At 46.9% G+C, this 22,787-nt stretch overlaps 1 protein-coding gene across 2 annotated transcripts in view; it reads right to left on the reverse strand.

The window, feature by feature from the left end:
* The window catches only part of RFTN1 (raftlin, lipid raft linker 1), a 189,170-nt gene that overhangs the window by 31,437 nt on the left and 134,946 nt on the right, over positions 1 to 22,787 (reverse strand). For both annotated transcript variants that reach the window (XM_090284375.1, XM_090284374.1), the window contains 2 exons: positions 15,390 to 15,593; positions 4,578 to 4,693 (listed from right to left, as the gene is read on the reverse strand). In XM_090284375.1, coding sequence (XP_090140501.1) covers positions 4,578 to 4,693; positions 15,390 to 15,593 — 320 coding nt within the window. The remainder of the gene's footprint in view (positions 1 to 4,577; positions 4,694 to 15,389; positions 15,594 to 22,787) is intronic.

The raw sequence follows: 22,787 nt of genomic DNA on the forward strand, positions 1-22,787 counted from the left end.
TGTGTGGTCTGCTTAGGCTCAGTTCTGGAAGTACATTTTATAAGAAGCACTGGTGAACTTGAAGGCGTTCCAGGGAATGGAGATGGAGAAGGCTCTGTGGTTCAAGGGGCCCCAATGGTATCCATAAACTTTGCTGGGTCCCTGCCCTGTCTCTCAAACTTTCACCCTTTATTCATCCAGGTACTGTTTTCCTTTCCCTTCAAGGAATTACCCTTTTTCCTCACACCCTAGATTATAAACTCAAAGAGCGTAAACAAAACACCCATTATAAATGCTCTATGGATGGACTTTTATCCTACTCACAGCTGCCTTTAATTTTAGGCTGTAGGTTTCCCACCAAAAAAAATGCAATTATTTGCATTGGACTCCACACTTTCCCTAGCCCAACCTTTTCTGTGCTTTTAGAACAAGATCACCCAATAGGGAGAAGATCCTTCTAATTGATGATACCAGGTGACCAATAAAAGGAAATGGTACTTACTATATGCCAAGTACTGTGTTCACCACTTTTTAATGTATTATCTCTTCTAATTCTCATAAGCTTTGAGAGGTTGTTACCAGTGTCCCCAAGTACACACAGTTGAAAAATGGGATAACAATGAGGGGGTGGTTTACTTTTCATACATTTAGTCACTCAGCTGGGATTAAGAGACCAGGATGCACACCCAGGCCAGACTCTAGAATCTACATTCTCTTTCCAACATATATCACTGTTTGCAGAGCTGTGAAGAGTGAGGTATGTTTTCTTGTGAAAGAGTGAGTGTGTGCATTTGTGTGCATGTGTGCATGTATATGTACAGAGAGGGAAGCCAGGAAGATGTGGCTGAAGTGGAATGGCACCTCTGCACACAGAGCTGAGAATAGTAATACTCCCAGGAGTAAAGAGGCAGGAAAGGGAAGAGTCAGTGCCAACTGTGAGAAAAGAGACAGCTGGTCAGAGATATTTTTTGATCATGGCTGAAGAGTTCATGGGGTCAGAAAAGGACAGAAAAGCAGGGTGAACCACAAGCTATGAGGAAACTTGCCCAGGGCTTGGACAGGAAAGACCTTTCCCACAGGCCAAAGGGCTGAGGAAGAGAGTAAGTAGCTGGGTGTTACGGGCAGCAGGTGAGGGAACTGGACCAATACCCCCACCCCTGGCGGAGCACGCAGAAGAGGGGCTGCGTGTGGGTCAGAGGAGGGAGGTCTGACAGAGCCTCTTCAAAGAGCTAAGCTGTGGGCAAACTTGCCCTAGACTAGATGCTTCCAGGCCGTGCCACTAACCCAGCTGTATACATGTGGTTCCTTTAAGGTTGGATTCTCAAAGTGGGCAGAACAGGAAACTCTGGGGTAGAGCCTGGGTGCCTACCTGCAGTTTAAAAAGCTCTCCAGGTGATTCTGGTACACACTCAATTTTGAGAATGTTCATCTACCCTTGCACTGAACCAATTCAGGAAGTTATCACTGGCTGCCTTGAAGAAAAAAAGAGGAACATCCCCAGGCCAAGAAACTCAAGAGTGAAGGGAGAAAAGTGGATACATAAAAAAAGACTTAACAGGAGTCCAACAGGCTTATGTGCCGAGCATTATGGAAACACAGAGGGAGGGTCTTTAACCCTGAAGGGGTCTGAAAGGCTTCCTGGAGGAGATGACCTCTGAGCTGACTCCTGAAGGCTGCCTACACCAGCTGCAAAGAGGAAGAGAACCCATAGGGGTATAGTCTACCCCAAAGAGATCTCTCCCTTTTCCCTTGAGAGGCTGATGCTGCTAAAAGGGACAGCTATCTCCTTCCACTGAAGACGTGAGCAGGAAAAACTGGTGAACAACATCAAAACCATTTAACCCACTTGTCATCACTATCAGGAGAAATAAGAAACTCCTTTTCTGCCGAACTGGATGCCAGTCACACCTGTACATTATAATTTGAAATGTGATGAAATAAAGGCCCATCCAGCGGTGTACTGGTACAGCTGGCTTTTCAAGGGGGGGAAAACACCTAATTTCTAGTGTTTGCCAATTTCCACGGTGGAATAGTTCCACCATGGCTGATTTCAAGCTACCAATCTGAGTGAATTTGGAATTTGTCACTGAATATGGAGTTGGAAAGGAACACACAGAATTGGTTTTGTAAGCCCATGCACACTCCTTACAGGTCTTTAACATCCCATTGCATCTCCAAAGATTCCTGGGGAAAAGCCAAAGTGCTCCTGGAGGGGGGAGCGGAGTTTGTGGGCAGGGGTGGGGACAGGGGACAATAGATGACAAGACCCAAAACTAATATCACCAACTAGATTAACACAAAAACATACAAGAGGCAAGAGGGAAAAGTTCAAACATCTGAGGAAGAAATAAAATGGACAAACCCAATGCAAACCAAGAAACCCAATGCAAATCCAAGAAAACTTTCTGAATAAATGTTTACCTTTTCTGATCTAATTTCTTAAGCCATAAGATTGATGTCTTCAAATTAAAAAGGCAAATGTCCTTATTTATATCTCCTTCCCACAAACATTTTTATACAGCATTCATTCATTCCCGTTCCTCACCAAGGTCACAGCTGGTTTCAAAGGCTGAAGAATTCAAATCACGGAGGAGTTCTTTCCATCGCTCCTTTCACCACAAACACCTGGTGAGAGCGGCACCTGTACTATTCTTTTACACATTCGTTCTTAAAATTGTGCGTCAGAATCCCCTGGAGTGCTTAGGAAAACACTGCCCCCTGGGCCCCCACCCCAGAGTGTCTGACTCAGGAGATCCAGAGTATGCCCAAGAATGGGCCTTCGGAACAACTTCCCAGGTGGGGCCAATGCTGCTGGGCCTGGAGCCACCCTCTGAGAACTACTTTCTGAGACAATTTTGGATCACAGCTGTCGTCATCTTGAGGAAACCACAATGCCTTCTCTTAACAGCCATTTTAATGTGCAGACAAGAGATTTTACACACATCCTTGCGGCCTGCCAATCGCTTCCACACATGCATCTGTTTTCGTGCAGGTGTGCATGGCTTGCAGTTACAACCAAGCATGAAGAGCAGAGTGCTGAAGCTATTTAATGGGGCCCTCAAGAACCTCAACAGCTACCCCCGTTATTTCATATTTCCCTACCACCTGGAGGCTTCACTCTACTCTATGCGATGGGCTGGATGAGCAGCACTGTCCCATCCTATAGTGGAGAAAGTTTAGGGTCCTGAGAGGGGACATGACCTGCCCTCACTGGACTGTGCATTTTGGACTGATTTTCACTTCCGTTGCACCCCATTTCCAGTGAGAGGCCCACTGGGACCAAGGTCAGGTGGGAGGAAGAGGTGGAGCCTGATCACAAACCAGGTCATTGCCTGATTCCTTCCTTTCCTCGCAGCCTACAAGTGTGCTCTTAGGCCTCCTCGCCCGACCCTCACGGGCCCTGGATGCTGTGTTTTTGGAATTCCTGTTTCTGATTGGTACAGTTTTTCTCTGTACTTGGTTGCTGTCACACTTGCAAGCAGTGATTCCCCATCACTGCTCAGACTTGGGCACGCCCCCAGCAGCGCTGCTCCCCACGTCACTGTTGCGGGCTTAAAGGCTGAGTAACCATGCCCTTGGGGCATCCCATGCCAGCAACCAGGTGAGAGACTCACCTCCAGGCTCTACTTCCCAAGGGCACAAGAGCAAGGTGAGCATGTGCTAGCCGCTCTCCAATCCGGTGGGTCCCGTGGCCCCACACCCCTCCCAAAGAACTGCACCCACCTCTATCTTACTTCAGACACAGAGAGCGGGGTTTGGCAGGGGGCCCTCAGGGCAACACCACCCCTGTGTTCTCCCAGGGCCTGAGGGGGGGGGGCATTCAGGAATCAGTGCTCTAGGTTCAACAACTTCTCCATTTACATCCTATTTGTTGGGTAGACAAGCGGAGAGCCTAATAAAAAGTCCACGCTTCCATAGTTGGAGAAATGCCTTTAAAGTATACACCGGAGAGTCTCAGAAATAAGTCAGCTGTTCCAATGTCCCCAGAAAACATGGCTTGAGGAATTCTTCTGCCCACTGCAAAATGGTGGCCTATTGGGTCAACATTTCTCAGAGACACCCTTCAGCGTTGAATAAGTAACCTAGGGACAGGGACCTAACCTCTCTGTGCCTCAGTTCCTCACCTGCAAAACAGGAGCAATTATGGTACCTACCTCATACGCTTAATGTGGAGATTAAGTGAGCACACGTGCAAAAATTCCTTCTGAGGACACCTGGCAGAGGGAGCCATAGGGTCTAGCTCCAATAACAATGCTGCTCTCATTATTACAGAGGCCACAAACTGTGGGTTTGCCTCATTTATGTCACTTAAGAGTTTTTAGTGATTTGCAAATAAATGAAAGAAGAATCTTTGTCCATCGGAGGGTCCAACACACACCATGTTTTTTTCCCTACAGAAAGGGAATCGTGGGGCCCATCCCCCAATGTGGTAAAGGAGGAGCATGAAAGGAGTAAAGGGGTCCTTGCAGGGTCTGCCCAGGTCAAACTGCCTTTCAGAGAGAAGCCACAGCTGAGCAGCAACCACAGACAGATCCAGCAAGTGAATAAAAGAATCACTGTCCGAACAAAAGAAGCACCCCTGCCAATCCCACACTTACTTCCAGGACCGTCCATTGTTCGACAACAATAGCATCGTAGCCCTGCATGGTTTTGCTATCTTCTGTGGAAACAGCTTCAAAGATGAATACTCCATCTGTCAAGCTGTGTAAGGAATCTGTGGAAAAAAAAAGGAAAAGTGGGGGAGGGATGTTCTGTAAACCGTCTGTGGCAGAAGCCTTACAAGCAGCAAAAATTTTCACTGCATTCATTAATAATCCCAATCAGAACATCTTTTCAGCATGTTAATTAAAGAAGGCACACACAGCTATAGAGTCTAGCCCCATCAGAATGAATGAGACTAATTTACCTCTCAGTTCTGAATAATATCCTTGATTTTATGAGCCCAGATTTCATTGTTAGCAATCACCATTTGATTTCACGCGTTTACCTTCTTTTCCGTGCTCGGTCAGGATGCACTGGGGAGAACTTATTCAGGGAAAAACACAGTCATTTAGAGACAGTTTTTAGAAGAAAACTATATTTAGGTGGGAGGTATTTTTCAAAAGAGGAGATAGATATAACACACCAGATCCGTGCTTGTCAGACGCATTCTGGATGCGTTGATTCCTGGAAGTTCACAGGATGTAGGCTGCTGTACAGATAACATGTCAGGCAGCTCTTGTCAAGAGGTGGAATTGGGGGGAAGGGAGAGTTTTCCCAAATGATCTATCACTGAAAATGTTTCCTGGGGCATTGCTTTAGTCAATGTACCAAGTTCTGAGTTCTGTACAATTCAACAAATGCATATTGCCCATATAGTATGATTCAAGACTGCCTTGGGCAATAAGAGTATAAAGAAAATACAGGGTCCCCACCCATGAAGAAATTAAGGCGGGAGTTTTCTGCCTCTTTTTTTGTTGTTAATGGCTCCTAATGCCCTATAGTCATTTAGATTAGAGATTGTGGAAAAGAGAACTGGACTTAGAAGTAGGTGGTTTGGGTTCATGCTTTATCAAGAGAAATGATGTGACCCCTTTCATAGAGACTAGGTCTCTCCTCTGTGAAATGTGGTGGTGGAGAGGGAATCCCTGCTGGTCTCTAGATTCTATTCTACAAATCACTGCTCAATCAGACTGTTATGGACTGAATTGTGCCCCACTCCCCAAATCCAAATCATATTTTGAAGCTCCAACTTCCAAAGTGACTGTATTTGGAGCTTGAGCCTTTAGGAAAATAATTAAGGCCATAAGGGTTGGCCCCAATCTCTTAGCCTGATATCCTTATAAGAAGTAGAACAGACACCATACCCCTTCCCCTCTTCTGGCACAAAGGAAAGGCCCTATGAGGACCCAGAGAGAAGGCAGCTAGCTGTCTGAAGGTCAGAAAGAGAGGTCTCATCAGAAAACAAATTTGCTAGCATCTTGATCGTGGACTTCTAGCCTCATGAACTATGAGAAAATACATGTCTATTGTTTAAACCACCCCACGGGTGGTATCTTGTTATGGCAATACACAAAAAATATGTTTAACGATATACTATTTTCATTTAAAAGGACAATTCACATAATAATGTGACCTTTTTTTTTTTTTCAGGGAGGCAAGGAAGGCTAATTCAGAAAGTCCTCTAAATCATACTGGAGCTCAGGAACTGCCAGCATTTTCCAGATGTCACAATGAAAAAGACTGACAGATGGAAATATATAAAAGTCTTTAGCTTCTGCCTTCCAACAGACCTCATAAACAAAATCAAAAGGCTACCAAAATGAAAAAATTAGTCGCAACAAGAAAAATAACTAAATGGCTAAGTTTAATTCTTTATATTTTAAAAGCTTCTACAAATTGAATTGAAAACACTAAAACACCATTAGAAATGGGCAAAGGACATGAACAAGCAACTATTATAATTAATTAAATCAATTAATCTCCTCCCCTTGCCCGCCTTTCTGTCTCTCTCAACAGTAGCAGAATCATGAGAATGAATAAAGTCAAGACTAAGCTGACTGCTGGGGAGACCAGCCAACTAGGGGCTTATCCATGTGGCTTGCTTGGTTAAGGGGATACTAACAGGTGTGATGCAAGCAGGAGCTTGGAAAGCACTTGTGTGTGTGGTTGAGCCTGATCTCTTACGTGTCTGCTGCCACTCTGAGAGTGGTTGGTTGCAGGAAGGTGAAAGACAGGTGGAGCAGAGCTGCCCCAATGAAGCTTAGCTTAGGCCAGCTTCCGTCAGCGTAGGTCAGACCTGTGAGTAAGCCCCACTGACTCGCTGCCTCAGTGGAGGTGCTCCAGCCAACCTGCAAATATGTGAGAATAAATTATTACTGTTTTAAGCCAATAAGCTCCGGAGTGGCTTGTTACATGGCATTATTGTAGCAACAGCTAACTGATACAATGCCCAACCTAAACCTAAGAAACATGAGACCAGTGTACTTTGCTTAGCTTGGGGATATTCCTGACTATTGCAGAATGATAGAGAGACCTGACCAGCTCAACAAACCAAGGCTGTGAAGGTGATTCCTGGATCACAGTAGTCTTATCCTGGTATTATTCCTGACAAGATAATACTATGTTGCAAGTAAGATCTCTGTGGGTTAATCAATACCATGTTCCAATTTTTTGTTTCCTATCCTGAGAGTCTGTTCTCAAACAGCCATAGCAAAAGTTCTAAGCTTGCCTCTCTCACATGCTCTGCTACAAAGTGTTTCCCAAGTGTTTGTTCAATGTCCTCCTCAGAGACACTTTACAAAGATGACCAGGGAAGAAGTATCTTGGCATCCAGGTCAAGCATGGACCATAGTCCAGTTCACTCTGAAAGGTCTGGCCCCGCTGGAGCTGCTGCTGCGACAGGCATGGCCTGTGGAACTAACCCCCTTTCAATAAAGCTTTCCCAAGTCCTGACCTGGGGATGGTCGGGACCAGAAGATACCCAATGATTCCTTTGGGATTATATCAACACAGCACAAATTCCCTCGAGGCTTCTACACAAATGTGTTATATCCAATTTCAAAAGTCTATCTATAGGTCTCCTCAAAAGAAAACCTCCCAGCCTTTAAATGTGCCTACCACGTGCTTTAAGTATTCAAGTGCCCAACTGGACACAAATAATATGATGGCATTTAGCCTGCCAACGGCAGTGTACTGCAGAGTTGAGTTCCAGAAGGCAGAAGACGACAGTGCAGCCCATCCAGACTTTCCTTCCCATCCTTGCCTGGCTGCCACTCCTTTCTCCCGAGTCATAGGCCTGGGAGGAGGGCTGTGCGGTCAGTGGGGAGAGGTATGGCCGCACTTGGGGACATGAAGTAGGAACAAACCAAGTTCTTATTTCCCAGCCTCCTCATTCAATGTCTGCCTTCCAGCCTCTCAGTCCGCTGCTCCACTATATTAAGTCCAGAGTGCTGATTCACCTACTTAACCCCGAAGCCAGTTCAGAATGGCTGTCAAAATTTGGTCATCTGTAACAGCAAAAAAGTCAATGAACCACAGAGAGCAGACAGCTGGGCTTTTAAACTGCCCCCTGTTTTGATGGCCTTGTCCACTGCCGTCTCCTCATTGCCCTCTGGCTCAGCCTCACTGTAATGTGCACCGAGCTGGGTATAAATAGATCTCACAGTGAAGGCTCCCGATGTAAAAGGTTAAATCGCCCTCCATCTATAGAAAACACTCCATTATCACTGCATTTTTTATAAAAGTAAAGCAGCTTCCCTACTGTGCACAGAAAGCTATTTGCTCTGGTATTGTATAAATATTTGATGACGGTCTTTTGGCTAAAGGCCACCTTAACACTCCAAGCTTGTGATTTACAAGAAGGATGTGGGAAAAAGAGATTTGCCCTCTTATCCCAAGAGGTAAATGCTATGAGGGAACAGCTCTTCCTCTGTAGCCTCTGAGACGTTAACACTCCGTCCTGCAAGCTACCCTTCAGGCTCACCCTAGGTGCTACTCTTCCCCAAAGCAGAAACGTGCACACCATGACAAGTGGTCAATATATGTGGTCTAGAGAAAAATGTTACTGTGCTCGTTTTAACCAGCTAGACTGGACTCAATTGTCCACACTGGGGTAGCTGGCATGACAGATTTCCTTGGCTCTCTGAAAGCCCCTTCTCCCCACCAGAACACCTTGGTTCCAGGACTGGCACACTCCAGCTGCATGACTGTAATTGCAAGCGTTGTCATACCAACCTTGAACCCCACTGCAAATGTAAAAACCAATCAACCAATCCTGGGTCCTGGCGGCCACAGTTGCTTCCCAATCACACCGCAGCTATCGGCTGACATTATCAAAAAAGCAAGCAGGCTTGCTGCCTTCCTCTATTTCTACAGCCTTCGCTTCTGCTCTTGGCCTTCCTTCCTTCCTGCATTCACAGAGTGAATCAGTGAATCATTTAAGGGAGCTATTCCTCCTCGTCAGTTACAGTGAGGGTTAGCCTGCAAGTTCAGTACCATTGAAGTGACTAGATGGGGAAGAAATGCTCTGATCCACTGCCTTTGTATGTGAGGCACTTGATCAGGCATAGTTCATGGTTTCTCACTGAGTCCTCTTCAAAGTTTGGTATTCCCTCTTAGTGGCTGAGGAAATGGAGGCTACAGAAGTTAAATTATTATCCAGACTAAAATGGAGTATAAGGGCCAATTCAGATCTCAAATGTGGGTCGATTCTAAAGTCTATACTCTTTCAACAACTCACAGGTGTTTACTGAGCTACCATTATGATGCGCCAGGGGCTGCCACCTGAGTGGGGGTGGGCGAGGAATAGCCTAGGTCCTCAGCTTTGGGAGCAGGTGCTGTCTAACTGGGATGTGGCACTCTCTGCCTGGGTGGCATCTCAGTGGGGTCACAATGAGATGGCCTTAGGGCTTCTGTTTGGGGCCAAATCTGTGCGGATGCCATGCCTTCCTCCATGGAGTAAAAAACAAATAAAAAATACTTGTAAATAAATTAAGTTATGTATGACCAGACAAGGGATTGTATATGGCAATGAGAAAAATAATCTGCAGTTACATGTGAATGTGGATGAATCTTACAAACACAATGAGTGAAAGAAGTCATATAACAAGGACATACACAATTCATATCAAGTTCAAATGTACAAGTCAAAACCACAATGAGATATCACCTTACACCTGTTAGAATGGCATCATAAAAAAGACAAGAGATAACAAGTGTTGGCAGGTTGTAAAGAAAACAGAATCCTTGTGTACTGTTGGTGGGATGTAAATTGATGCATTCATTATGGAAAACAGTATAGAGATTACTCAAAAAATTTTAAAAAAGGAACTACCAGTAATTCCATTTCTGGATATACATCTAAAGGAAATGAAGTCATTATCCCAAAGAGATTTCTGTACCCACATGTTCACTGAAGCATTTTTCACAAGAGTCGAGACATGGAAACAACTTAAGTGTTTGCTGATGGATTATTGGATAAAGAAAATGTGATATATACAATGGAATATTATTCAGCCATGAAAACGAAAGAAATCCAGCCATTTAAGACCACATGGATAGACCTTGAGGTCATTATGCTAAGTAAAATAAGTCAAAGAAAAACAAATAACTGTGTGATATCACTGACGTGTGGAACCTAGAAAACCAAACACCTAGAAACAGGGATGAAATTGATGGTTCCCTAAAGTGGAGGGTGGGGGAAAATTAGTGAAGGAGTCAAAGCTACTAACTTCCAGTTACAAGATGAATAAGTCCTGGGGCTGTAATGTATAGCATGGTGACTAGAGTTGACAATATTGTATTGTGTAATTGAATGTTGCTAAGACAGAAGATTTTAAAAGCTGTCATGACAAGAAAAAAAACTGTAGCCATATCTGGTGATAGATGTTAACTGAGCTTATTGTGGTAATCATTTCACACTACACATATATCAAATCATTATGTTGTATAACTTTAATACAACATTATATGTCAACTATATCCTAATGAAACTGGGAAAAAAGTTCAAAACTAATTTATGGCATTTCCTGTCAGGACTGTGGTCACCCCAGGACTCAGGGACTGGGAGGGGCATGAGGAGGGTTTTCAAGGGCTTATGTATTATATTTCATAATCTGGGTGCCAGGTACGTGGGTTGCACACCTTGTGAAAATCTGCTGAGCTATATATCCTTTCTGTACCCATGTCCTATACTGCAATAAAAAGTTTACTTATAGATGTGCTATGAATACAAGAGAAAATGCATTTAATGGTATAAGTGAAACCTACCCTCTACATTGTTTAACTGGCTTCTCAGAGAGAGAAGCCGTGGCTGTGACCACCAGGCCAAACATTCTTGGAGATGGCAGGGTTCAAGGGAGCGGCTACTAGAAGCACCTGGAACTAGGCCACTCTTCCTCCCTTTCCATTAGCTTCACCCCTAGCTCCTTGATCCCCCAAATCTGCAGGGTCCTGGTGATGCACACCAGGACACACCAGGATGCACAACAGCAGCTTCTCCCCTCATCACCATTGGCATGGCTGAGCATCATCCCCCAGGAACCTTTATTGATCACCTTCTGTATACAGGGCCCAGTGTACCGGCACTGGGACACTAAGATGAACAGGACACAGGACCTGTCCGAGGGTGTGAGAGTATGTCTATATGTAATGTATGTCTCTACATGTGTTTCATTTGAAATATGTACATGTTTTTGACATGTATACTTTGCAAATATAAAGCCATGTAGGTTATGCTAGGTGTCCTTTTAGGTGATATAAATACCAGAGGACACTTGGATTTAGATGCGGCTGGGGCATCAGGGAGAGTTGCCAGGAAGACAATCTGTTAGAAGGGTAGGAATGGAGACATCTAGGTATAGGATGTCTCCCGATGAGACACATGCAGAACATAACACCGTCTGGAATGTGTTCCAGTCATAAGTGCTTAATTTATCAAGGCCTTAGAACTAAATTCTACTTTATAGGAAATGGAGGCTAGAGAACATAAGAAGAGAAGAAGGATAGGTAGGGTTAATGTCACCGTGAGGCACTGACCAGACAAATCCAGAAAGCAGGACCTTCCACAGGAGAAGAGGCCAGCCTTATTTCAAACAGACAGGGTCATAAAAAATGACTCTTCTAAGTAAAGGACAAGTGAGGACATGGTCACCATCTACACTACATGCCACGGGAGGGGATTCTGGTTTTGACAACTGGCTGCAAAGGGCATTTTTGAAACAACTGAGGACATCTGGATAAAGATGATACTGCCATTGCGGGAAGGACTTCAGGGCTGGGAGAGAGTGAGGGCAGGTTCAGGGTCACGGTCAGGGAAGACAGAGGCCAGGACAGGGCAAGGAGAGTACAGTGAGGGCAGAATGAGGTGGGGACAAGCAGAGAGCAAGAAGGGGACAAGGACAGGGTGAGGGTAGGATAAAAGAAATGCAGAGTGAGGACAAGGGCCAAGGCAGGGCAAGGAGAGGATGTAGTGGCAGCGGCAGCCTTGGGGGTCGGTGATGGCAGTAGGGCTTCTGCTGGGCTGGAAGCACTTGGTGAGAAATCAGGTTCCTGGACAGATCTTCAGATGGTGGGCAGCCAGCTCCCTCTAGTCCTGATCCCTGCCTCCTGGTACCTGCCAACTCCTCAGCAGCAGCCAGCTCAGCAGAGGGTCTCCTTCCCAGCCTCTTCCACCCCCTAGAAGCATAGATTCTGGCCTTTGTCTCACTGGCTGGAGTGGTTCTGTGTGGCCATCTGCTCTGCTGTCTGACCAGCCCCAGGACTCATCCACACTGCTATCCAGCCACCCATGTCCTGCTACTTCCCTGAGGGTGGCCCTGGAGCTACCCTCCCTCTTCGAGGGCCACCCAAGGCCATCTTGGGGGGGCCTCAACGTCTCACCTACATGGCCACTTCTTTTCTCTCCTCCTCATGCCCCTTTGCTCTGCCCACACCCTCCTTTCTCCCTGCCACTTTCTTGCCTTGGCAATGATGGGATCACTCTGTGCCTCAGTGTCCACAGCTTTAACACAGGGACAACGACAGTGCCCCCTTCACTGCATTGTGGGGATTAACTGAGTTGCTGTGTTTGAACTGCTTAGAGTAGCAACAGCACAGTCACTGCTAGGTGGCTGTGATCTTCCTCACACTTCGCTTTCCCCTGGGCCTTGGCTTGCAAGGGCATAGCCTCCTCAGCCAAGGCACCTGGTCATTCTAAGGAGAGGAGCCCTGGACACTATGAACAGAAGCCCGAACTTGAGGATCACGTTAGTCTTCCCAGGTCCTGGGATTAAAGCCTTGAAGACAGAAGCTGGAGTCTTAATTAAATAATTCAGGCTCTAACACTGCCTTGTTTAGGGGCCAAAGTTCTCAGGAGTTTCACGACTCTATGGAAAATATCCTGGGGTACGAAGATCCATGTTAAGCGTCAATACGGGTGTTTTTCCAGATGGTAAACAGCTTAAAGACGTGCTTCCAGCTCTGTCAGGTGTATTTGTAAGGATGCTAGTTCTCTTCTCAGAAATAGGTTCCTCTTCTAATTATGATTAGCTTGCCATTTTTTTTTAACATTCTGGGAAAAGAACATATGCATATTTCATCCCTGGCCAACGGAAACCTTGGGCTTTTCCAGAGCAGAAATGCCCTAACCCACTAAGCATCATTCCCACATCACACTCTCCCATCAGAAACACACAGGGTGAAATTGTGTTTGAATGTTGAGTGAGTTTAAGCTAATTTTGTGCTGAGAATTTTGCAGGCACCCCCGAGATAGGTGTGCAGCTCCTGTGGAGCCCTGGACGTGGACAGCCCTGCCGCGCAGAGGTCACAGGCTCCGCGCAGGATTTCACAACTGCACTTGCCAGGGGAAATTCCATGTTCTGTCTGTCTTCAAGGCAGGGAGGCTCAATTTAATGCCACTAAAGCCAAGGGACGATGTAACAGCATTTCAACCCCCCAAATCAAATCTGAACACAAAAACTGTATAAATTATCTGTGCTGTTGGATTCAAGGTTGGAGAATAGGGTAAGGCGCAGTAGAGGAGATTCAGCCTCAATTGCCACAGCCACAACAGCTAGAGACAATAAATGCCGTTGCTAACTTTCAAGGTGACCTTAATTGGGCTTCAGCCTGCTCATAATTCGGGTTCAGCCTGCTCCTGACATGCTCAGGCAGTAAGGCCAAAGAGAACACTCCCCTTTTGACTCCCCAATGCTCCTAAGAGGGGAAACATTACCAGCGGCTGTTTGTGTAGCTGCTCCCTTAAGTGACTCCTTGCACATCCTTAAGATGTTAGCACAACAGACCTTCAGCTTCCCAAGGAGAAACTGAAAACTACGAATGGCCACAGAGAGCCTCTGTGGGCACCAAGAGGAGATGAAAGGAGCTGATGTTACCACAAGCCAAGCTGGGAGATAGAGAGTCCGTGCAGGAAGCAGGAAGTGGAGAGCTCTTCCCTGGCTTCCCCAAATGCTGATGCATCAAGGCCGTGAACACTATCCCCAGGCCAATGCCACTGACGTCTTATGGTGTATCTCAAAACAGACGGTGACATTCTCTAGCTTCAGGGAACTTTGCAAGCACCCATGGAAGGCCTCCTTATGTACAGGGAGATCACCAACCTTGCTGACAGAGAACCAAATTGACTCCATTAGTTCTATTAATGAAATGGATACACTACAACTGTACTGTCCAATACACTATCCACTAGCCACATACAGTCCCTGAAATTTAAACTAATGAAAATTAAGTTGCTCCTCCACCCTCCTAGCCACATTTCAACTGGTCATGCATCATGTGTGGCTACCATATTGGACAGCGCTGCTCAGGGCATATTCTTAATGTCATGTGCCCATTCCACAAGTGATGGTGGCCCACTGTACCATACAGTGCCTGCTGCTACTATACTCTCACATTAACATTAGATACCAATATCTAGTTAGTATAATAATAAGGGATGGTGTCCATAGTTTAGACCTGTCTGTGCTATGCAGTGTTCTAAGGCTTTGGGTGATTAACAGAAGGTACCTTCAGAATTAAGACTGATGTCTCTTCTAAACATGTTTGCTGGCATTTCAAGGATTGAAAATAATGGAGAGTCCAAACTCCATTCCTGACTTGGCTAATTCTTAGACAACTACACAACAACAGACTGTGCTGTCAATGCCTCCTGCCCTGCTTCGCTGGGATTAACAAGTTTGGTGTAACAATTCACTTCCATAGGAATCCTGCTGACTGGCAGCCCTCAGGATCCATGCATGAAGCTTGTTGGTCCCGCTCCCCAAACTGCCTGCCAGCTTGGATGCACCCTAGTCACTCAACCTGCCTTCGTGTCAACCTGAAAACCCTTCTTTGCTTGACACATTTCCCCACTTTGGGCAGAGTTTCTCTCTGCCTTTGAAAAGCTGACAACAATGTTGCTACCCCATGCCACAGCCCCCAGAGATAACCCATTATTGGGGCGGGAGTACTGAGTGCCATGAGAACTAGGAACGATGTGTGTCCTCACGCAGTTTACAAGAACCAGGCAGTTCAGTTCATGTCTCTGCTGTTAATCCAAGGTGCTGCTACTGCTACTTCAAACTGTCACAGCATCTACAAACAATTTGCACTTCCAGAGAGGCATGATCCCAGGGGGTAATTAACAAAACTGGGGAATAATCTTCTTCAAAGCCTCAGAAAGCAACATAGATCAAGACCACCACCATTGAAACAGAATCACTCCGCTTTCTCTGTCATTTTAGAAGCAACCTGGCTGACCCCCAGGGAGGTTTAGAGACCATAGGTGGTGGGCTTTATGGAAAACTCCTCAAGATGTGTTAGTTAGAAATTAAATGCAGCATGTTCATTAGCTACACAGCTTTCTGAATGGTGCAGGCTCGAAAGATGGGCTAAGATGACAAGAACTGGAAGCAGAATTTCTAAGGGCCACCCAGGGGCTGTGAATGCCATACCGTTGACCATGGCGAGGTGGAAGACGGCATTCACCAGCATGCCTCCTTTCCGGAAGTGATCGCTCATGTGCTCCAGCCAGTTGGCATCCAACCCGCTCACCGTCTGGCCATTTGTGGAGACCCGCAGGGGAATGGTGACGGGATAGTATTGCCGGCACTCCTGATGGCTCTTCGGTTTGTTGAAAAGGGCGAAGATCTCCATTTCTGTTGGGATTTGTAAAGGGGGTGGGGGGACAAGAGTTTTAGCAGTGATAAAAAGTTGCCTCATTGGGTCTAGTGGAATCTCTTAGGAGCTTGAAGAAATGGTCATCAAAGGTAAAATCTCTGTGAGGGGGCACTGTTGACAAATAATAAAACCTAATTCTGAGTAGAAAGTTAGAGCGCCTTAAAAGTGCCACGGACCACAAAGGTTGAACTCCAAATGGGGGACTTACATTTTGAATCTGGCATATAATGCATTGCTGTTATCTGGGATTAATTTGTACAGTCAGGTTTTGAGAGCAGGACAGGGTAGACAGTCCTAGAAATTCAGACAAAGGTGTTTTGAAAGAAAAAGCAAACATGGGTGAGAGCTAGTCTTAAAAAAAAAAAAAGTAAATGTGCACAGGCACATGAAAGCAAAAATACTGCTCTCATTCCAGGAACCTTGTACACCCTGAACTCACTATTTATAAACTGCAGTGATGTTTCCTGGGGCTGAACCCATAATGCTTAATCAAGTGCATCAAAAATACATCATTGATATGTAAAAATAAATATGTTCCCGTAAATGAGGGTTCCTGCATGGAGTGGTTGGTCTGCTCAGCCAGGCAGGCAGACACTGGCAGGGTGGCGCTGAACTTTCTGTTCCTTCATTTATAGCTCGGTTCTTCAAAAATCAATACTCACTACCACCCAGCAGCTGGCCCGTGCCTGCCGTATGTGCTGCTGGCCACGAGTGAGCAGTATGGGCCTCCAGGAGCAAATACATGGAATTTCATTCTAAGTCTGAAGGTCTATTTTTGTGTTACTGGTTTAGTCAAACAATCAGAGTTCACCCAGCTTAAAAACCTCTGCTTACACAGGCTAGTCAGGAATATGCTTTAGTTTCCAAAAGTATCTGTTTCAATAAGAAAATCCCCACCGTTCTTTCAAAGAAATATTGTAAAGGTCATAAACAATGGTTGACATTAGCAAAAAAGACAAAGCATACTCAAGCTCCCTGCAGGAGACACCTGGCCTACACCCACGTTCTGGGATGCTGTATCTGATATTTCATATTTCATAATTTTTTCACTATCCAAATAAACGGACTCACTTTCCTTTATTTAAATAAATGCATTCTAAAAGGAAACTCTGCTTCCAGATCATAAGAGAAACAACTACCATTTGGTTTAAACAGGAGGTAATGATGAGGCACATTAACACCAAAACACCAAATATGTCCATCCATGTAACATCTAAAATTATCTCACGTAGGAATTATAATATATTCTGGACAAAGGAAGTCTTTTCCCAGCCCCATCTGCGCAAGCATCAGCAGGAATCTCCAGGGAGCAATGCTGGGCCATGAACCTTTGTCATCAGCAAGAGCTCAGCTACAGGGAAGGAGGGGGCATTTCTAGCTACCCATTGGCTGGAACTAATTAGAAGAGGAAGGAGCCCATCTTCACAAGTGATCAACTGGATTTTAAACAACCAGCTCTGGTCTATTCATTATCCCCACCTCAAATTACCTTTCTCGGTCCACTTGCCTGACTTAGGAAGCCATCTCCAGCCAGGAAATGGTTTCACACAAGCAATTAGGTCTTGGTGTACAGAGCTGGCCATCACTAGACTATTTCCTGACTTTGACACACACACTTGAGGGATGGAGTCATGCAAAGCAAGGTTTGTAATGGAGGGATGGAGGGGAATGAAGCAATGGATTGGAGCTGGGGATGGAGACAGGATGTGAACTAGATAATGAGGTATTTTGCAGCTCAAGGTGCCAGGAGTTCACATAATAGCCATAGCTGCAGAGGCAAGAGGATAAGCAATATTTAATGATTCCTTGGTTTCATTTGGATTTCTTCAAAAGCAAACTCTGTTAAGTAGTTTATTTGGGAAGTGATCCCAGGAAACAGAGTGAGAGGGGAGAGGTGGGAAATAGGGAAGAGATGCGTGCCAATGAAGGGTGGCATTAAAGAGAGGGTTACCTCTCTGGCCACTGGGGCTCAGTCTCCTGAGATACTGTAGAGAACACATACCTCCAGTTGCCTTACCAAAGGGCAAGGAAGCCAGGGCGCTTATCCTCAGGGATGGAAGACTGACCTTGACGCATTAATTCTGAGCCTGATGGGTGTATTCCCGTTCCAGGGAACACCTGTAGGCAGAGGCTGAGACAGCTGGTCTCAGGTGACTCTAAGGTGGGCCACAGCACCCATCACCTGAGTCTGCTATCGTCCAGCACAAATGCATACAAATTAAAAAGAAAATCAATCATAGCCTTTCCATGGAAGAAGTAAGTGGGGAATATGGAAGTGGCTAAAGCCGAAAAATACATGACAACACTTGATCACACAGGATCCCCCCCCCCCACATGACAAGACAAGAACACAACTTGGCCAAATGTGTAACAGAACAGAAAAAGGGGAAGGCCAGAGCGAGAAGTGAGAGTGTGGGCAGCGTGAAGGGAAGGTAGGGACTATCAGGCAAGGTAAGTGTGCAGTGCCAACACCACCACCCCCTTCCTGCCCGGACCCTCACTCCCCAGGGTGCAGGACCGAAGCCAGAGACACACAGACATTTTTCAGGAAGGAAAGGAAATGCTGTTAGAGTCAAGAGCCTCCAAAGCATTAGCAGTAATGAAATATTGGGAGAAACCTGATTTAAAATGCGTAACCCCTTAGTAAACTCCTCCACCCCACCGTCTCCTTGGCCTGGATCCTCTCTCTACTCACGCGGAAACCAGCCAAGAGAAACCATTCCTGAATGATGTCCTTTGATGTTTTAATATTCGGATTCTCCAACACACATGAGCAGGCACCAGGGATTCCAGAAAGAAGCCCCAAGTTTGTTTACATTTTCTCAGCTGCTCTGTGACTCCATCATGACCCCAGCTGGAAGATTTTTCCAGACATGGGACAGAAAGTCCCAAAGGGGGGGCGGGGAGAGGCATTGTTTCTGAGAAAGTTCTGAGAATGGCTGAAGACCTGCACTGATAGAGCACCGAAGAAGCATCAAAACTGTCTTATATCTCTGCCCTGGCCGGGTGGCTCAGTTGGTTGGAGCGTTATCCCTGTACACCGAAAGGTGGCAGTTTCAATCCCCACTTGGGGTACGAATGGGAGCCAACTGATGTCTCTCTTTCACATCGGTGTTTCTCACTCTCTCTCTCTCTCTCTGTCCCTTCCTCTCTTTCCAATATTAATAAAAACATGTTCTCAGGTGAGGATTAAAAAACAAAACAGCTGTCTTCTGTTTCTATTTTTGTCTTGTTCTCTTGCTGTCTCTCCCGGACATAGAGGGCCTTGCCTTATGCCATTCAGATCCTCTGTGTCCAGACAAGTCCCTGTTACATGATAGGTAATGTGCGTATGTGTGCTGGATGGACCTAAGGCAGACAAGTGCAGGAAGCGAGGGGAGGAAGAGGGAGCGTGGGGCCCACTGGGAACAGTCTTATAGCCAGGTCCACTCTGGCCTTGCTGAGGTCCTGGGGAGCAGGGAGGAAGGAGGCAGGTGGCCAGTTCTGAGGCCTGCACCAGGCAGTAGGACCTTAGGTACGAGGTGCAAGTCTGCAGTCTGTCTGCAGGTAAGGCCCCAGTGAGTCTGTGACTTGCAGGTAGCTTCTGAGTCCTGCTGTTCCAGGAGACCTCCGGGCTGGAGGGAAGAAGGGGTTCAGAGTCTGGATTAAGGCATGGGGCTCCAAGAGCTAGACTGGGAGAAGGAGGAGGCTGGTGAGTTAGCTGGATAGAAAGAAACAAGTGGGAGTCAGACTTGGCCTGGTAGCTGGACTGAGTTGGGGCTAAGGACTGCTGAGGTCATGCGCGGGGGTAGCCAAGGCAAAAGGTCTGCATTGGGAAGGCAGGACTGTGGGCACCACGGTGGGAAGAGAGGACAGAGGACCTTGGGCTCGTCCAGATTCCTGGAACTGGGAGAAGGCTGCTTCAGGCTTTGATCAGGCTTGGGGACTAATGGCAAGCACCCCTGGACCTGGCTGAGGTCTGTTTCCAGGGCAAAGTGTGGGAACCACCGCATGCACAACACGCCACGGGAATCCGCTCATATGGGTAACAGCAGCCACGGGCACGTGTGCTGTATTGACAAGAGCCTTTCACCTTCACCATCTCACATGACTCTCCCAGTCTCCATCAGTTCTATGCCCAGAAGCCTTAAGTGGATCCCCCAGAAATCATAAGCTGGTAAGTGGCAAAGCCAAGAGTCTTTCAAACCCTGAAGCTTTGGCTGTTTCCCAAATCTAACAAGAGGCTAATTTCATCAGCACACAGAAAGCAGGAGCTGATGACCATGGGTGGGAGTTCAATAGCTGTTTGCTAATGGACTGAGTGGAAGGCCAGAAAGATGGTGGCAGGTGGCAGATTTGGGAGGGAGCAGACCCATGGGGTAGAACTAGCCTGGGGGCATGGGGAGGGAAGGGGGCCATGCATCAGAAAAGCCAGACTCAGGAGGGTACCTCCACCCACGTTGAGCTCCCCACCAGGGAGGCCTACTCACTAAAATCCCCTCAGCCCACAAGTACCACTGAGATCACTGGCTTGGTTTCTGGCTGGCATTTGAAGTGCATGGGTACAGGGTGGGAAGGGCAGTGCTTTGAAGACATTATTATTTTGGTGACAGTGAGAATACTTTCAATTTGTATGAACCTGTCTGGACTCCTTGTTTCTGTGACCAAAGCTGCAGCCACAGAGACGCCGAAGGAAGGACAAGGTGGGAACATTGGAGGCCAGGCGAGAAGTGACAGATGGACATCTGGCGGACTCCTTCCTAACCTTTCCTTGCACTGGCCTTCCCTGCCCAGCCTGTTCATTACAAATGAGGATAACACGCTCCCCATGGACACAAATGCCTCACCAGGGGCCAGTCATGCTCTTCTGAATGGAGCTGCACGGGGGACGGGGGTGGAGGAATTGGGAAGAGTGTGAGAAGGGAAAAGGGAAGCGTCCTAGAGCACGGAGGCATAGGGCTGTCCCTGCGCCAGCTCAGGTGATCTCAGCACGGCGAGGCCATCAAACCAACAGGAAATTCCCCTGGACCAGGAAATAAAAGTCAATGTGCAGGAAGAAAACCACATGATGGGCCTCCCAGGGACCCGCGTGGGCGAGGGGAGCATAACCTCTGGACCAGAGCCGCTGTTCCCCAGAGCCTGCGGGAATGGGGAGGGGGCAACCTGCCCTGTTCCCGGATGGAGAATCCGCTGGCAAGCCCTACCTGAGCAGTTGCAGCCTAGACTGGCTCCCTTAGGCATCCTATAAAGGAAACAAATTAAATGAGGAGAAAGTGGGGGAAGGAGGGAGGCTCCCTCTGGACATTTTAAAATTGTCTTGCTGTGATTGCCTATTTAAGCCCACCTGGCAGAAGGAGGCGTGAAAACACTTCACCCTCCTTAGGGGCCCTAAGAGAAAGGCAAACAGAAAGCTGAGCAAGCAGCAGAGAGGGGAACTTGTAGGGGGGTGCTTGTGAGGGGTGGTGCTGGTTGGGGGTACAGGGCAGTGCTTTGCAGGGGCTGGAATGATGCAAGGAAATGATAAGACCTCCCAGGAAAAAGATTAAGAGAGAGGCTGTGGTCAGGTGAGGGCCATGACCAGAGCGAACAGGGTCCCTGGACATCCGGCCTCCAAGGGGGCTGAAGGCCCAGCTATGAGATAAACTTGAACTACATGAGGGCATGGAAGGCAACTTTCCTTCTCTGTGAAATGGGCATAATAACAGCATCTTCTGTCACCGAGCTGCTGTGAGATGCAATCAGGATGACACAGAGAAAGAAGTTGGATCACTTAGAGGGTGACCACCATCATGGCTATTGTCTGCCCATCCACCTCAGGGCCATGCATGGGCACTAGTATCCCCTGTGTGTTCCCTCACTGATGAAAAAACTCCAAAGGGGCTCATTTCATCTACAAAAAGAGAAAAAACGATAACAGTGAGATGCCTATATTTCAGAGAGCCTGTGGCCTCCTGAGCAGAAAGATAAGGGCCAGCCTCATGTGTAAACAACAGACAGCTGCCCACCTGTGAGATTGGGGGAGGAGGGCCTCGGGGAGGTGCTATAATACCCTCCATAACTAAAATTCCCACCCACTGTTGGGGTGACCACCTCCGGACTCATTAGGAACCTGTCTTCCCCAGCAGGAACTACTGGTAGTTTTCTACTAGAGAATGGGGACTTGAGGAAATGAGACACAGGCCAAGCCACACTGGTGTCCAGGGGTCCCTGTGTGTTCAGTGAGTGATGAAGGGAGGTGAGCAGTCACAGGGCAGCATAAGGCATCTGGGGAAAGGGTGAGTCCTTGGATTAATCTCCCCAATTCACTGTCCCTGGGGTTGACCACAGAAAGCAGGAAGTCTGGAAAAAGTCTTGGAGAAAAGTAGATTCTGACACAGGCAATATCTGAACATTCCTGAGGGGAAGGAACCTCAGTATTAACTGCCTCCTTTCTCAAAGCCAGGGTTCCATGCAGAGGGAAATGCCAATGGTCAGGACTACTGAACCTGCACCCCAATAATAAGACTCACATTTATGAGTCAAGCGGTACTAAGTGCTTTAAAGGTACATCTTGTTTAACCTCTCAGCAAGGAACTATTGTTCTACCCCTATTTTACAGGGTAAGACACTGATGCACAGAAGGGTGTCTTGGCCAGACTGCCTAGCAAGAAGATAGCAGGCTGGTATGTAAACAGAGTCTGGGTTCCTGACCACTGTGCACTTGCCTCGCAATGGCTTCTGCCCCTTGCTCCCGGGGGAGTCTATGCATGCCCTGGACCTTCACCCCCTCATGCTCCTGGATCATAAAGAAGGGCTCCAAGGAGGCCCATCTTCCTTCTCAGGATCAAGCACACACAGCCAGCCCAATAGGAATGAGCAGAGGAAAGCTTCTGGAATAAGACTTGGACATTGGAATAGGAAGCACATGCAGGGTCTAAACGTGCTCTCAGCTACTTGGGAGGGAGCAGAATTCTTCCTTGAACAGGGAAACTCCCCCACACCCCAACACAAATGAAGAGCTCTACTTCAGTGCATATTTAAGAGGAATCCAGGTCACAATGAATTGAATCAGTAATCATAATATATCCAAGAACCGAGGCAGCACCAATCTGTCCCTCTAAATCACAAATATGTCCCCTGACTGGCCCATCCTACAATTTTCTTCAGTAAGTACAGACAAGCCCTGGCCTGCTATCTCAGTTCATTAGGGCATC

This window comes from Furipterus horrens, unplaced genomic scaffold, assembly GCF_987537825.1.
Source record: "Furipterus horrens unplaced genomic scaffold, mFurHor1.1.pri manual_scaffold_7, whole genome shotgun sequence".
In the NCBI taxonomy this organism is placed as follows: Eukaryota; Metazoa; Chordata; class Mammalia; order Chiroptera; family Furipteridae; genus Furipterus; species Furipterus horrens.